Source organism: Dunckerocampus dactyliophorus, chromosome 6 (genome assembly GCF_027744805.1).
Source record: "Dunckerocampus dactyliophorus isolate RoL2022-P2 chromosome 6, RoL_Ddac_1.1, whole genome shotgun sequence".
In the NCBI taxonomy this organism is placed as follows: Eukaryota; Metazoa; Chordata; class Actinopteri; order Syngnathiformes; family Syngnathidae; genus Dunckerocampus; species Dunckerocampus dactyliophorus.
Window position 1 is genome coordinate 9,459,065 of NC_072824.1, and position 17,414 is coordinate 9,476,478.

The 17,414-nt window shown below is 40.9% G+C and overlaps 1 protein-coding gene across 5 annotated transcripts in view; it reads left to right on the forward strand.

Annotated features, from left to right (window-relative positions):
• Positions 1-112: 112 nt before the first annotated feature.
• Positions 113-17,414, forward strand: part of coro2aa (coronin 2Aa) — a 50,080-nt gene continuing 32,778 nt past the window's right edge. The window contains exon 1 of one of the 5 annotated variants that reach the window (XM_054778509.1): positions 113-277. Coding sequence is in view for 1 of the 5 variants with exons in the window: in XM_054778507.1 (XP_054634482.1) it covers positions 263-277 (15 nt within the window). In the remaining 4 variants the exon portion in view is untranslated. Of the gene's footprint in view, positions 278-14,559; positions 14,623-14,721; positions 14,945-17,414 lie in introns of those variants that run through there. The other 4 variants (XM_054778507.1, XM_054778510.1, XM_054778511.1 and 1 more) reach the window with 4 other exon arrangements.

The following is a 17,414-nucleotide window of genomic DNA, read 5'->3' on the forward strand; positions in this document are numbered from 1 at the left end:
CAATTGAATAAATAATTATTTGAATAAAACAGGATTGGAGAAGCTGAACTCCACACCCCACCCCGCCTTCAACCCCTCCCTCCCTCCTCCTCCTCTTCCTACTCCTCCTCATCCTGGAAGTGGGATCACTGAGCTGAAGGCACCGGTACAGAGCACCATGACACCGACTCTCTCCTAAATTGGACCCCACGGCTGCTCCACTAGCCCTGGGGTAGACAGGGAGAACACATCCGCCGCCACCTTCCAGCACTAACAGCACCGCATGACCGCCACAAAGGTGAGCTCATTCACGTCGGACATGACAAGTGGTTTGTTCCCCGCGTGGGTGTGAGTGTGGGGAGTGGTCTGCTCGCGAGGACACCGAGGTGTTTGCACTTCCGGGAGGGGGATGCGACACGTGCACCTGCTAACGTTACTTTTTCAACGAATTCGGTAGAGGTGGGCGATACTGCAAATGTTGGTATTGACTCGATACCAAGTAAATACAGGTCCACTATTGCTGATACCGTTGACTTGAAGCATAAGTAGTATACGATCATGAAATGATTTTGTGGTTTTGCTTTACATTTGACCATTATTATAACTAGAGTAAATCACATACAAACAAAAACAAACTCCCTTGTGAACAATAATAACATTTATGAATTCAATGTAGCAATGTAAACAAAATAATGCAATTCAATGGATTACATTTTTGGGGGCAAATTAAATTCTAAAACTACTATTGGCTGTCATTCAAATCTCTTGTCTCCTGTGAGAAGAGAACTGATAAATAGTCTCAAAACGCTAGTATCGATCCAATACTGAGACTACCCTTGGTATTGATACTATATCGATATTTGGGACCCTGCTATTCAATGACATTTATTTAGCAAATATGTTAAAACGAGAGATTACAAGATAAAGATATGCAGAGTAATCAAATGCTTAAAAGTAATTTAATACTGGTCGTTAGACTTCCTGACAAAAATTATGTTTAAAATTTTGTATTTTGACAGTTTTATTTTTACAATATGCCCAATGCTTGGTGATTATTAAAGCTATATAGCTGTGGTATATAACGGTGATGTTGCTTTTATGATGTAAACTATATTAAATTAGTAAACTACACAAATTATGAAAACTCGGAAGTCCAAAAATTTGTAACCTTTGACCAGGGAAAGTGCATTGAAAAGTCGGAAATTAAAACTACGGTAACAGTATGAATATTTGTATTGGTTATAGTATCTGTTGACATTTCCCACAATCAGTTCTGCAGATTGTTTTTTTTTTTAGAAAATTGATGTATTTGAATGAAACATACTAGCTTACCACGGTAAGAAAGGTAAGACCAAAAGAAAGGTAAGACTCCTGTCTTTCATCATATAGAAAGGTTTTCTACCTTTTTCCATTCTTTCAATCAGCAGTAGAACATAGGTAAGTTTCAGGAAAATATCAGTTCCCACCTGGAAAATGGAGAAAAGGCGCTTTTTGTGAAAAGATGCATGTCAAGCATAACTTTCACTTTGACACAAATATTTTTTGCTTTTGTGACAGTTCAAATATCTAACAGCTGTACCAACATAAACAACACAAAAAAGGGTTGTTTTACATGAAAATAACAATTTGTTTACAAATATAACACCATGAACCATTTACAATTTTCGCATTTGGAGCTGAACTATGTGGGTGCACGTGTGTGCACATGGGTTAAAATTTCCCTACAATGCGTAACCTTCTGCACTCTAAACTCCTCCATGCTCTCTCACTTCCTCCTTCCCGTCATGTGTGATTTGTCCGTTAACATGATCCCTGCCGAGCGCTGATCAAATGCACTCCTGCCACCTTGTGGTCGTTTTTATGGCTTAAAAGTGCTCTGAAGTGTTAATGCATTAGTGGCGAGTTGCATCATCACCTCATTTTGTCTCGCAGGCAAAAAAAAATGTAAAACACGTATAAATACTTTGTTGGGATAGGGCGTTAGGGATTAGACTAGATTAGTTGTTTGCTTTCACTTTAAAACAACTTGCATTGATAGTGCATCCAATAGTCCTGTCCAGCGACGTCGGCTATGACACTCCATTCTTTCCTCCCTCCAGGGGTGAGTTGTTGTCAATGAGACCACCAGTGGAGCAGATGGTTGAGAGCCATTGTGCGTCCCTCACTCTCATTTCGGGCCGACGTAAACAAACTTAAGACAAAAGAAGGAGCAGTTTGAGCGTGTAATGACCCGAGTCTAATGCGCATGGAGAGCCACGGCGGCGGGAGAAGCTTGGTCCCACTAATCATATATTTTTGGTATTACTTTTGAGGTCATTTCCTGATACAAGCAACTCTACAACTTGGGGATTGATATAAGCGTGTATCATTTGCATTCTGGAGCAATGGCTGCGTAGATGCATTTTTATCGTGATGTGCATCAAAATGTAATATATTTTTGCAAGGCACATGTGACACTTACCCACCAAGTTCATGGAAAACTGTGCTGTGGGATTTGCGTAATTCTACTAATTGGGTTTCGACCCATCACTACTTTGGCGCCTCCTATGGGTTGTGCTTAAAAGGCTTTGGAAGACATGTTAGCAGACATGTAATACGGATATCCTCCAAGTATTATTATAACCATTAGAGACATGCTCAATGACTTGATGGCGGCCATGTTTTTCAGCCAATATTGAGCTGTGTGAGAAACTTCAAGTCAATCCGACTTATTGGAGTTCAACAACAGCACCACCAGGTGGTGTCTTTGCAGAAAAATCTTAGCACATGTGACACTGTAAGGGGGTGTGTTTTGACAATTTTTTACCCTTTTATGTGCAGTGGTTTGGGAGTGGAAGAGTTAACTTCCACAAAGAAACACATACAGTCATGGTTTGGACTGTAGGGAGTGTGTTGAGGTGGGCTTCTTCTACATAGCTCGCCACATGAGTCATACGTTGGACAAAATAGGAGCGTGTCAGGTATGTGTTAACAGCCTGATGGATAAGGCGCCACAAGATAGCGGTGAGGCGTTTATGACACCCCCTCACATGAAAGCACACAGGAGACGTCGCTGCTCATTTCACTACTAAGGACTTCTGCGTGTTTACTTCCTGTCCACTTAGGACATGAGGAGATGAAGTGTCAGCCATGAGTGTTCCACTTTGGATAGACTCAAGCGTTTTGACTGAGACGCACACAGTAAGACTGCATGCTGTTAGAGAGTGTAACATCTCAACACTTAGAAATCCAACGTGTCTGCACCGGCCTTCTTAAATAACTGACTGAAGATTGACTAACATGTTGAAACTGATGCCTCCGAAGGTTAAAAAGGAGTCGCACAAAAGCTTTCACTTCAGTTCACAACGCATTTTTCATTGTAACCATTGTCAGGGGTCTCAAAATATCCTACCCTTACCATATGGCCTTTTTAGGGCGGAGCTAGACACACTGCTGCCCGTGGATTGGTCAACAGAAAATTGTTACTTCTGTGCTACACTAGCCCCTTTCTCACTGCCTGTAAAAGCCGGCTTTTTTCAGACACCATAGGCGAAAAATGGTGAGGCACGGATTGGGACTAAATCGACCCGGCAATTTTCCACCATCAGAGGTAGTAGCTCGCCCCTTTCACACTGCATGTAAAAGACACCGTAGGTGAAAAATGTCAACACGGAATGGGGAAATGAATTCGATCTGGCAATATCCACCACCAGAGGGTATTATCAAAGCCATAACACTGGCGCAAGGCCACCTGTGCTAGCACCTTTCGCACTGCCTGTCAAAGCCGGCTATTTTCCCAGACACCATAGGCGAACATTGAATAGGCACGGAATTGGGAACCAAAATTGGTCTACCAATTTTCCACCATCAGAGGTAGTATCAAAGCCGAAAAACACAGGTGCACGGCTGTCTGGGTTTTGCCCCTTTCACACTGCCTGTAAAAGCAGTTTTCAGACACCAAAGGTGAAAAATAACGGCACAGAACGGGAAAATGAAAACGATCTGGCAATATCAACCACCAGAGGTAGTATCAAAACCATAACAGAGGTGGAAGGCTGCTCATGTTACCCCTTTCACACTGCTTGTGAAAAGCAACTGTTTTCAGGCACAGTAGGCAAAAAATGACAAGGCACTGAATGGGGAAACTCGGCCCGGATGTTTTCCACCATCCAGGGTAGTAACATACTGTAGCTGCAACAGAGGAGCACGAGATGGGGAAACAAAATTGGCCCAACAATTTTCCACCATCGGTGTAGTATCAAATCCGTAAAAGGGGGTGTAAGGCCACCCGTGATACCCCTTTCACACTGCCTGTAAAATCTGGCTTTTTTCAGACACGCAAAAGGTGAAAAATGACTAGACGAGCCAACGTCAACCCAGTAATGTTCTGCCGCCGTCGGTACTACAAACGCTGTCACAGAGGCCGCCTGTGTAGCCCCTTTCAGGCTGCTTACAAAAACAGGCTTTTTCACACACCAAAGGCAAAAAATCATCAGTAGTCTCAAAACCATAACGGAGGCACAAGTCCCTTTCACACTGCCCATAAAAGACCGACATGCAAAAATGGTGGAAAATGACTCGACACCAAATGGGGAGACATAGTCGACCCTGCGATTTTCCACCATCAGAGATGGTAACATAGGCCACCAACCAGTGTAGCCGAATTTGCCAAATTTCCAGGTCATCCTGTAAAAAAAGCCGACTTTTTCAGGCAATATATATTGGTTGCATATTTAATGACAGACTTTAGCAGCAGGATGTTAAGGACAGATGTTCTTCTGTCACTTGACCTCAAGACTTCCTGTCACAAAGTGTCTCACACGTCTACTTGTGTCACAACGTAATGACCTTCCCCCCCTTTTATTTATATTTTTTTAGAAAATAGCCGCACCTTTCTGTCTGCGCCGCCTCCTGATTATCATATGAGGCCGTTTGCGACATGACAGCTGCGCGACTGTTTGCAGGATTATCTGCCGCCGGTCCTACGTGCCGCCCACAGGCAAAGGATTACCTAAAAAAAATAAATAAGTAAATAGAGAGAGTGTGTGGATTTGTTCAATGTCAAGAGCTCACACACAAGGCAGAAAAGAGCACCATAATCGGATGAGTGAGCAATATCAGATAGCAGGACGCTGCCTGTCACAATGCTGGAGGAAAGGCAAACATGTCAAGCGCCTTTTTGCCATTGAAACTATTTTTTTGCCTTCTAAAATTTAGATACAATTATTTTAAAACAACTTGAATCAAAAAACAGTATATATATTTTTTTTTTAAACCCAAAAAGAAACAGTAGAAATTGTCCTCACTTTTTGTCATTTAAAATGTATACTAAAGAAATAAAAACAGCGAAGCATTGCCACAAGCTAGCAACTCAATCTAATTGCGTAAACATTTGGTAAATATACCCAAATTTCGCAAATTCTACAATCATAAAACACTTTCACAACTAATCATCACATTTCATCAGTAATTACTGAGAGACGTTTGACATTAATGACATAACGAGTGGACCTTTTTATGCTAATGTATTAGACTAATGTATTAGACTTTCAAATTCAATGAGGGTAGACTGAGGGAATGAGGGTAAGGCGTTTGAAAGATGATGAATGTCCCTTTTTCATGAGGTACAAGCACAAGGTGTACATATTAAATCAATATGTTGAACAAAAGGCGAGGCAGCCGTCTCGTTTTTTTTTGCCTCATCAATAATGAGTGAGACCCCGCTACGACATCTGCTTCATCACAGCCTTAAGACGCCAAAAAACGTCAGAGAAACATTAAATAAATAATTAATGAGGGTGAACGATCTATTTGAATATTGTGAAAAATTAATAAAACATTTTTATTTTTACATCAATTTTAAATGGCTGTAGAAAACTAAGGAAAATAGACTGCTATTTTTTTTTTTAAGTTATCATTGTTATATATGCTTTTGAATGGTAAAACACAAAATACTGCTTGTTATTAATTGTTGTTAACTGTTGTTTTCTGAATTTTAGGCTGGAAAAAAATACTCCAGAAAAAATATTTTTAAATGATTATTTTTATATTATAGATTTGTTAAAATGACCAAGGAACATAAGAAAAATAAATACAAAATATCTAAACAGTTTATTTATTGTGTTCTATCCATTTTAAAAAGGACAATGTAGATTGTTTTATAATTATTTTGACTCAATTTAGTTGGCAAAAAAACACTGCTAAAAAAATGATTAATGTTTTTTAATAGTAATTAAAAGTATGGACAGAAAATTTCGATAGTATTTTTGAAATTCAAATATTTAGTTTAATTTTAGAACACATAACACTAACGGTCCGTTGTAACATCAGATTATCAGAATTATTTTAGCTTCGGTTTTGAAGGCAAATAATAAAAATGTCAATATACATTTTTTTGTTTAATATTTTATGGCAAAAAATTAACTCAGACATATCTACATTTATCCTTTTAATGCTAAGAAGCGCTACTGGTGAACAGAGAAGCCATGTTTTTGTGAGCAGCCGTGTTATTTGTAACGTGAGCATACATGATTCAGGTTTTGTTTTTGCTTTCTTGAAGCATTAGGAAGTGTGTTAGCCGCTCTTCTTGTGTGTTGAGTATTACTATTGCATTAATGCAGTTAGCTAATGGAGGAGATCTGATTAGCAGCGGCCTCCCGCTTGGCGAGGCTGAGCTGACGTGAAGACGGTGAGCTAAACCTCCCCCTTGAGCCGCAGAAAGTGAAACTCTCCTTGACAACAGTCGCTATGGTTAGCATGGCTAGCAGGTGCAGGTAGCAGGTGAGTCTTTATTCGTTCAAGTGTGAAGGATGCTTGTTTTGTTATTTAGAAATGGAAAATGGAAATTGTTCACTTTTTTTCCCCCCTGCAAGCCCATCCATCCATTTTATACGCCGCTTGTCCTCATTAGGGTCGCGGGGGAATGCTGGAGCCTATCCCAGCTGACTTGGACAAGAGGTGGGGTACGCCCTGGACGGTTTGCAAGCCAATCTCACTTTCCCCTACACGCATTTTGATAATTTTAGTTGTTTTTTTTTTCCCCCTGCCTCTTGATACGTACTGTACCTGTATATTTAGGCTGTGACACCTCTGGCTGTCTCTTCACTTGATGGTAATGACTAGAAAATAAACACACACTACCAGTAATAATGATCAGGGATCTTGCCAACGTAAACACGTACTTACAGTAAGCCCTGCTTGACCGTTTAAATGCTGAGAGATGACAGATGATAATGTACGTTGAGGAAAATGCGATACAGTATCATCTAAATCAATATCATAATTTTAATTCCACATTTGCTAAAATGTATATATTAAAATAATCATTTTAAAAAACAACAAATTTTCTTTGAAAATGTTGCCATCCAAAAATATTGAAAAATGATTTTTAAAAAACAGCTATTGACAATATTCCTACTATTTTTTTGCCATCTAATAAACAAAAAACAACAATCTACTTTTCCTTTATTACACACTTTGTTATTCCATAACATGAGGTAGTGTGTCCAAACATCTAACTGGTACTGTATAATATTATAGTAATAATAAAATACTGGAAATAACAATTTACATGTTTTTGTGCTATTCCTTTTGCAATTCCAAGTTAATAGTAAAATAAGATTTATTTTAAATTAAAATTTTCCAGAACATTTTTTTACATTTGAAATTAATATAAAACAATCTAAATCTAAATCTGTGTGTGTATGTCTATATGTATAAAACAAAATGTATTTTGTATTTTTGGTCTAAAATGAATAGTAAAAATTAATACTTTTTCATTTTTCTGTATTTTTTGGCATCCAAAATTAGTAGTAAAAGATTTGTTTTCTTTGCTATTTTAAATTAATATAAAATAATAAAATAACAAACACCTATTGAAATTTTTGTTAGTATCTTTTGCAGTCTAAAATTAATGGCAAACTCTAATTATTGTCAGAAGGAGTTTCAACTCCCATATCCGGGAGAGCTTCGACCATGTTCCCAGGGAGGTGGCGAACATTGAATCTGAATGGGCCATGTTCCGTGCCTCTATTGTTGAGGCAGCTGATCGGAGCTGTGGCCGTAAGGTGGTCGGTGCCTGTCGTGGCGGTAATCTCAGAACCCGTTGGTGGACACCAGTGGTGAGGGATGCCGTCAAGATGAAGAAGGAGTCCTATCGGACATGGTAGGAGTTCGGAGAATCCATGGAGAACGACTTCCGGACAGCTTCGAAGAGATTCTGGACCACCATTCGGCGTCTCAGGAGGGGGAAGCAGTGCACAGTCAACACCGTGTATGGTGGGGATAGTGTGCTGCTGACCTCGACTCGGGATGTTGTGGATCGGTGGAAAGAATACTTCGAAGACCTCCTCAATCCCACCGACACGTCTTCCTATGAGGAAGCAGAGCCTGGGGACTCCACGGTGGGCTGTCCTATCTCTGGGGCGGAGGTTGCTGAGGTTGTCAAAAAGTTATTCGGTAGCAGGGCCCCAGGGGGTGGATGAGATCCGTCTGGAGTTCCTTAAAGCCATGGATGCTGTAGGCGTGTCTTGGTTGACATGACTCTGCAGCATCACGTGGCCATCGGGGGCAGTGCCTCTGGATTGGCAGACCGGGGTGGTGGTCCCCCTTTTCAAGAAGGGGGACCGGAGGGTGTGTTCCAACTCTCGTAGAATCACACTCCTCAGCTTCCCTGGTAAGGTCTGTTCAGGGGTCCAGTTAGAGGATCCACCGGATAGTTGAATCTCGGATTCAGGAGGAGCAGTGTAGTTTTCGTCCTGGTCGTGGAACTGTGGACCAGCTCTACACTCTCAGCAGGGTCCTTGAGGGTGTATGGGAGTTTGCCCAAACAGTCTACATGTGTTTTGTGGACTTGGAGAAGGCATTCGACCGTGTTCCTTGAGGAATTCTGTGGGAAGTACTCTGGGAGTATGGAGTATCGGACCAGCTAATTCAGCTGTTCGTTCCCTCTGCTGTTCATTTGGTTCACATTGCCGGCAATAAGTCGGACCCGTTTCCAGTGAGGGTTGGACTCCGCCAGGGCTGCCCTTTGTCACCAATTCTGTTCATTATTTTTATGGACAGAATTTCTAGGCGCAGCAAGGGCGTTGAGGGGTTCCCGTTTTGGTGGCTGCAGGATTGAGTCTCTGCTTTTTGCTGATGATGTGGTCCTGCTTGCTTCATCGAGCCGTGAACTTCAGCTTACACTGGATCGGTTCGCAGCCGAGTGTGAAGCGGCCGGCATGAGAATCTGCATGTTCAAGTCCGAGTCCATGGTTCTCGCACAGAAAAGGGTGGAGTGCCATCTCTGGGTCGGGGATGAGATCCTGCCCCAAGTGGAGGATTTTAGGTACCTCGGGGTCTTGTTCACGAGTGAGGGAAGGATGGAACGCGAGATCGACAAGCGAATTGGTGCAGCGTCTGCAGTGATGCGGACTCTACATCGGTCCGTTGTGGTGAAGAGAGAGCTAAGTTAAAAGGCAAAGCTCTCAATTTACCGGTCGATCTATGTTCCTACCCTCACCTATGGTCATGAGCTTTGGGTAGTGACAGAAAGGACAAGATTGCGGGTACGAGCGGCTGAAATGAGTTTTCTCCGTAGGGTGGCGGGGCTCTCCCTTAGAGATAAGGTGAGAAGCACTGTCATTTTGGAGGGACTCGTAGTAGAAACGCTACTCCTCCGCATTGAGAGGAGCCGGATGAGGTGGCTTGGGCATCTGGACTATGTTTCCCAACTGGCCTGGGAACGCCTTGGGATCCGCCGGGAAGAGCTGGACGAGGTGGGAGAAGAAAATCTGGGCATCCCTGCTTAGGCTGCTGCCCCCATGACCCGATCTCGGATAAGCGGTAGAAGATGGATGGATAGATGGATGGATAATTATTGTAGTGATATTAAAAATAATTGTCATTTTTGTTGATGATAAATATATTTGTTATGAAGAAACAAAACTAACAATTACTCTTCCCATCTAAATAGTTTATAAATGAACATTTTTGCCATCTAAGATTATTTGTCATATTTGTCAGTATCGTTTGCCATCTGATGTTATATTAAATCATTTAAATAGTTACAATTTTGTATTTTTTGGGGAATTTAATATAAATATAAAAATAATGATTAGGATTTCTTGAGTATTATTTCCTAGAAAAATGAACTTTAATCATACTATTTAAATATTTCAAATAAATAATCAACATTTTCCTTGGTTAGTGTTATGTGAATGGTATTTTTTTCTTCTGTTAACAGCCCTTGTTGAGGCTGCTCAGTCTTTTGGAGTAAGTGTTACAAAAAAGCCAAAGAAAAAGCAAAACAGAGAAAATCCTTTGGTGCTTGCTGAGCTGAAGTCTCATGTTTCATCCATGACTTTGAAGTTGAGCGTGTCTTGAATGTAGTGATGTCCTCCTGATGTAAATCCAGTGACTGTTGACTGTGCATGATCTTGTCGCTAGCTGCCAAGGTGGCGTGGCGTGAGATCATCCAACCAAAAAGTGTGTCCCTGCACGTACAACATATATTCGTGTGAATCACGCGTGAGGAATGGTTCTGGTGCTGCGCAGGCACACTAGCATGTGACTCACATAGCTCACGCCGGCTAACGGGAGGTGAGATCATGGCTGACACGGTGTACTTTAGCTGTCAAAAAGATGAAATGTAGCTCTTTGTTTGGGGGGTAAGGATGAAAAAAACTGACGTCAGCAAGAAAGTTTGCAAATTCTTTGGCAATTGAATGGAATACAGTGGAACCCTTCTCGTGATTAAAATGCGACGAGATGTCTTGTTTAAAAAAAGCTGTATCGTGAGAACAGGGCAGCCAGAAACCAAACAGACTGTGAACTACAGCATCGCTGCTATGAATGATAATACAGTAATATGGAAGTGCACATTAAGTGCTTTATGCACACCTTGCAATCCAACTTACCTTGGTGTTCACAGCATCAGCTTCAGCGAGTGACGTGTGGCTGTTTTTTTCCATCAGAGTTGTACAGCTGCTTGCTGATGTCCAAGCAGAAGTTGTATTAATTCTACATTTGATCAACTTTACAGATTTGTCAGATCAACCCGCGTTGTTGTTGGGACTTGTATGCACCCTTAATCACAGAGCACCTCTATTGACACTCATTGCATTTGGCTCGGCGACAACTTTCAAGCACCGGCGATCATCAGCTTCATAGCACGCCTCATACATAGAAGAGATCCGTGTTGACAATTTAGCCACATGGTCACTATATTTAAAAAGTAAAGGTGCGAATTGTAGTGTTTCTTGAGTCATGCATTTATTTGGTAATTAAAAACAAGGCATCAGCAAAGGCGAAGCATCTGCCGAGCAGGTGAGCGGGAGTGAGCTCCACCTCCTTAAGGCTGTGCAATGCATGTCTGAAAGCTGTAAAAACACCTCCACAATGCAACCCAGCCCTTGACCAACAGCTGCAAGAAAGCAGAGCTTGGACACACTCCCCTCGCCTTCCTTGCAAACCACGCATGGCTGTCCACAGTGTGGCGCAGTGGCCATTTGTGGACCACGGCTCATTGCAGAAATAAAATAAACAAAAACCCAGCAAGATTAAAAAAATACAAAATTTGCAAGACAACATAATACAATTAGAAAGAGCTAAAATGTTGATAACAACTAATAAAAACACAAAGATTTGTCTTTAAATATATATTATTGTATAATTTTTTTTAATGATAAATGTCAAAGGACATCTGGACAGCCTTGATGTAAACAGACAAAGACAAGCAGAAAGGAGAAAAACAGTGAGCTTTATTATTGTTATTATTTCTTATTATATACAAGTATATAATACATGTATTATCATTAAGGTGGTTTATTTGGCTTCAAACATTTTTGACAATAATATCTTGGGGCTTCAATTTGTGGGACAATAAACATTTCAAAACGCACCTTCATTGTTTTGTGACTCGATTAAAGGGATAGTTTAGGATTTTTTGACATGAAGTTGTATGACATCCCCATCAGCAGTGTAGTGCACCAACAGCGGAAGGTAATTCCGGTTAGTTGGTGGGGCCAAAACAATATGCGCCTCAAATATCAGACCTCACAATTGCTTGCCGGTACTTTCGCTCCCGTCGTATCACTGCACGCTGTCGCCTTTCCATTGTCGTGTACGTTTTACACAGTATTTACATGAGGGCAGTGTTTACATGCATGGATGAAGTCTTCAACAAGAAGAAGTTCCTTACAACAATATTAAACGTTAACTGAAAAACGCACTAACCAAGGCGGACGCTAACCGAGGTTCCACTGTGCTTTCTTTTGTAAAACATTTTTTGTTGAATGATACAATGAAACATTAGGAAAGTGATGCCACCCGTTTCCGTTTACTTTTGCGAGCTTACTTTGTCGTAAACTAACTAAAACAAATGAAAAACTTGCCTTTTTTTTCTAACCTCCAGCCCACAGGGGCCATTGTCCCAAGTTGCTAAAAGGATGTTAAATTGCTTAAAATTACATCTGCGTTTGTTGTTTTTAACTGATGCATACTTTGGGTGATTCGTCGTTACTGATTGACAATTGGTCAGTCCATGACAGTCAGTCATATTTGTTTGCGTTCCCTTCTGCTCAAAAACTGGTCGATCATCATTAGTACTATTTTAAGAAAGTTTTAATTATTACTGTACGTTTTGTTTCTCAATTTGGCGATTACGCAGAAACAACAATCAACTTGTTAGATTGAAATTTTGATCTTGACAAAGATACAGATCCAGTCTTTGGGGAATGTTTCTTGCGTTGGTATTCCGCATATTTTAGCTAGCTCGCTTTGTCTTTCCGTCACTCAAATAGCAAGTATTTTGTGATACCGTTTCCGTGTAAGTTTTGCAAGGTTTTTTTTTTAAACCCCAGCCTGCAGGGGGCGATGTTTCTCTGTTTGGTGATTACACAAAAAGTGACAATGAAATCCAATAAAAGATTGCATTTTTAGATTTGGATGCTGACAAGTTTGAGTCCAGGATTTTTATACATTCTTTTATTTGTTAGCTTTGCACGATATGACTGTTTATCACTGTTTTTGTTGTTATTTTTCAGTGAATAATACAAAACAAGTGGATTTTTGGTTAATAAAATGATTTATGAGAACTTTGATTTCAGATATGTTGGGAGTGTCATATGGGTACAATGACTGAATTGATCAATTTATTGAGTCTTTAAGCAACTGACAAAGTGCAAAAAATGCAAAATGACGTGTACTACTTGGCTGCAACCAGCAGAGGCGCTGTGGATTCAGTCTCAGCAAGTTTGCTGTTTGAACAACAACATGGTGTCTACGCCATGGTACAACTCCTCCTAGCTCAAAACGACTCTAGCATGGAAATAGGGGTTGAGAACATGTGGTTAGCGCCATAGCTTGTCTTTCTCAGGTGTCATGTAAGCAAAGTGTCGAGAAGGCGTGTCCCCTCATTTGTGTAGAAACCCACCATGCAAATGACATCAAACAGCTTGACTATGCTTTTACCTCCTAAGAATAATGAGCCTCGTTTGTCCTCATGAATTCATCTGTGTGTACACACTGGCTCTGAGTGTTTACCGACCTGTTGTGTACATGAATGGAGCTACACTGTTAGCTCAGTGGGTCACGTTTTTGCAAATAAAGGCCCAGACTGACACAAAAGCCCTGAGACCAGGTGTTTTTGCAGTCATAACACAGTCAGACAGCTAATCAGCAACGACAACTCCATGTCCGGAAGGTCAGCTTGGTACCGTAGTGTGTTCTCACAGCTAGCTAGCTATTAGAGTCTGCTGGGATGTGTGATTAGAGAGCAAGCCTCTTACTTGCTAGCTTTTAGCACTCATGCCCTGTCCTTATTGATCATTAGCGTCCGTCCACTCAGAGGCGCACTTAACAATAGTATTGCCAAATGAAAGGAAGTGCACTTAGCTAGTTTGCGTAAGCTTCTCTGAAAGCAAAACTAGAATAGCAGACTCCGCTTGTGTGTAACTGTTTACAAGAGTTAGCTTTATTGTAGCGCCTTATTTGTGTTTGTTAGCTAGTAGGCCACTTCCTGGTTCATCGAGGAAGACCATCGTACCATGTTTGATTCTGGGTTTGTCAAAGTAGGGGGAAAAACAAAAAGAACAGAGTGACATTTTACCGTTTTTTCGTATGTTTGTGAATTTGCGGTAAACAATGTGAGTTTTAGACTGGACTGTACCATTTGCATCCTGGGGGGGTAAAATTGGGAACAGACATGTTTTTAATACTTTGTGATGGCCCATACCATTTTTTAAAATTGGGGTACATGAGGAACAGTTCCATTGTGCCTAGAGCAGCAGTAAGAGAAAATACATTTCAAACTAAATGTTTTTGTTAATTTGTATGTACAGTGGAACCTTGGTTAGCGTCATTAATTTGTTCCAGAAGGCCCGACTCAGAAAACTGATGCTAACCGAACCAAATTTTGTAATAATGTAAATGTAAATCCAATTAGTCCATTCCAGAAAGCCAAAAATATTAACACATATATTAACCACTATGTTTTACATGCAGAAAACAATTCCAAATGCATATAAATACATATAAATGATTAATGAAAGTGATAAATGAACATTTAAGGTTACTTTTACCTTCATTAAAGACGTGATTCTTGACGTGACTGAAAACAGGAAGGTTGTGGTGGTTGATCTCGCTCTCACATCGTGTCTTTGAAGAGTCACGTCTTTAATGAAGGTAAAAGTAAGCTTCAGTGTTCATTTATCCCTTCCATTCCTCATTTATTTGCATTTAGAATTGTTTTTACGCATGAAAAACTAGAAAAACGTGTTTTGTCTTAACATTTTTGATTGTCAACCGCTAATGACTTCATAGACGTGCGACGCAACTTCCGGTTCCAGTTTCCATTTTGTTTAGCTAGCTAATAAGTTGCTAACAAGGATGGACATTTTGTGATAAAAAGAAATACGTTAACACTGTGGGACTCATGCAATGTACTCACGACACGACAAGAGGCGCGCCATATTGTGTGCTAAACGGAGAATTCACGCAAACCAAGGTAAAATTGTGGTGTAAATTTTCTACATTGAAACATGTTAACCGGGGCGGACGCTAACTGAGGATTCCAATGTGTCTATGTTTATTTCCAACTTTGTGGAAAGGAGTGTAAGATGTTTTGGCAGACAGGACTGTACTATTTGGAGAAGACTTCTGTTGACACAAAAAAAAGTCAAAATAAATTATTATTTTTTGTATGGCATTTTGTTTAGTTAGCAGGCCACTTCCTGGTTCAAAAAGGAAGACGATCGTATCATGTATCATTCTCGGTTTGTGGGGATGGTTTTTAATTTTGACTCCTACAGCAAAATCCAAAGTGGAACAAATAATGTTGCGTATTCGCAGGACGACTTCCATTGATACGCAAACGTCACAAAATACCCAAATTAATTCCTTAGGAAGAATTATACTTTTTTGTTTATTAGGGCGGCACTTTCTGGTTCAAAGACGACTATGAATCGTACCATTTTCAATTCTCAGGAGGGCTTGGGGGAGGACACTTTAATTGTTACTTAAATCACTGATAAGAAGTCCTCAAAAGTGGGGAAAAGCCCAATTTTTGTGTGTGTTTGTTAGCTAGCATGCCAGTTCCATCGTGTGATTGTGCCATGTACATGCTTTGCTCAAAATTGCAAAAGGAGAAAATGAATTCAACAAAAGTGAAGAAAACCTGGAGCTCTGCATTTTAGTTTTGTTCTTACCATCTTCTCTTACCTCTGGCAGGGAGCCTGTATTGCTGTATTTACTGCATGTATGTTTGGCTTATATGATCGGTGCAATTGTGGCCAAAAAGTGACATTAAACCAGGAAGTGTTCACTTTTTGTGCACTCGCGATTGATCCACCCGTTTGACCACATGAAGGCCACTGCTGCCTTTCCAGTCCTCATATCAACCAATCAGCTCACACTCGGCAAGCTCTCCTAGTTTCTCAGGCTAATGGCCTATTATGTAATGTTTCTCTTTGACTAGCCGCCATCATGATCGCCGAATGTGCGGCCAAAGCTGAGAAAGGAGGTGGTGTTGTGGAGTTGGTGAACATGTGGCCCGGCACTATTGTTGTGCATGGACAGTGTGAGTGCGCCCTAAAAAGGGACCTGATTTTCCCAGGAAATTTCCCATAAATGTCATAAGCTACTCTACCACAATGTTTCCTATACTTGCAGTTATTTGTCGTGGCCCGCCACTAACACATTTGGATGCCACAGATAGATTTGGTGCTAAATTTACATTTTTTTAGATTTGGTGCTACCTGTTTGCCCTCGCTCCCAAACACATTATAATGTGACTGTCTGTGTCGCTTGTCATTACAATGCCGTACAGTAGATAGCATTGTAACTCTGGTTTTCAACACACCTCATACCACAACTGACTTGGTCGCACATTAGAACGCATCTGTTCATTAATATACAGCGGCCCCTCGTTGTATCGTGGTTAATCAGTTCCAGACCTGACCATAATAAGAGAATTTTGAGAAGTACGATTACTTGTTTAGAAATTGAATATTTTTGTAGTTAGAGCATAGACAACCTGTTTAGGACCTCCTAAATACGGTTTGTAACATTATTAAAACCCTCTAGACATGAAATAACACCCCAAGAGTGACCTTTACACTCGTATTACCCAATATACACTCAATAAAAATATTAACACAACACTTGTGTTTTTGCTCCCATTTTTTATGAGATGAACTCAAAGATCAAAAACTTTTTCCACATACACAATATCACCATTTCTCTCAAATATTGTTCCCAAATCTGTCTAAATCTCTGATAGTGATGAGCACTTCTCCTTTCCTGAGATAATCCATCCCACCACACAGGTGTGCCATATCAAGATGCTGATTAGACACCATGATTAGTACACAGGTGTGCCTTAGGCTGCCCACAATAAAAGGCCACTCTGAAATGTGCAGTTTTATCACACAGCACAATGCCACGGATGTCACAAGATTTGAGGGAACGTGCAATTGGAATGCTGGCAGCAGGAATGTCAACCACAGCTGTTGCTCGTGTATTGAATGTTCATTTCTCTACCATAAGCCGTCTCCAAAGGTGTTTCAGAGAATTTGGCAGTACATCCAACCAGCCTCACAACCACAGTCCACGTGTAACCACACCAGCCCAGGACCTCCACATCCAGCATGTTCACCTCCAAGATTGTCTGAGACCAGCCACTCGGAAAGCTGCTGAAACAATCGGTTTGCATAACCGAAGAATTTCTGCACAAACTGTCAGAAACCGTCTCAGGGAAGCTCATCTGCATGCTCGTCGTTGTCATCGGGGTCTCGATCTGACTCCAGTTTGTCGTCGTAACCCACTTGAGTGGGCAAATGCTCACATTCGATGGCGTCTGGCACGTTGGAGAGGTGTTCTCTTCACGGATGAATCCCGGTTTACACCTTTGAGGGCAGATGGCAGACAGCGCGTGTGGTGAGCGTTTTTCAAAACTGCACATTTCAGAGTGGCCTTTT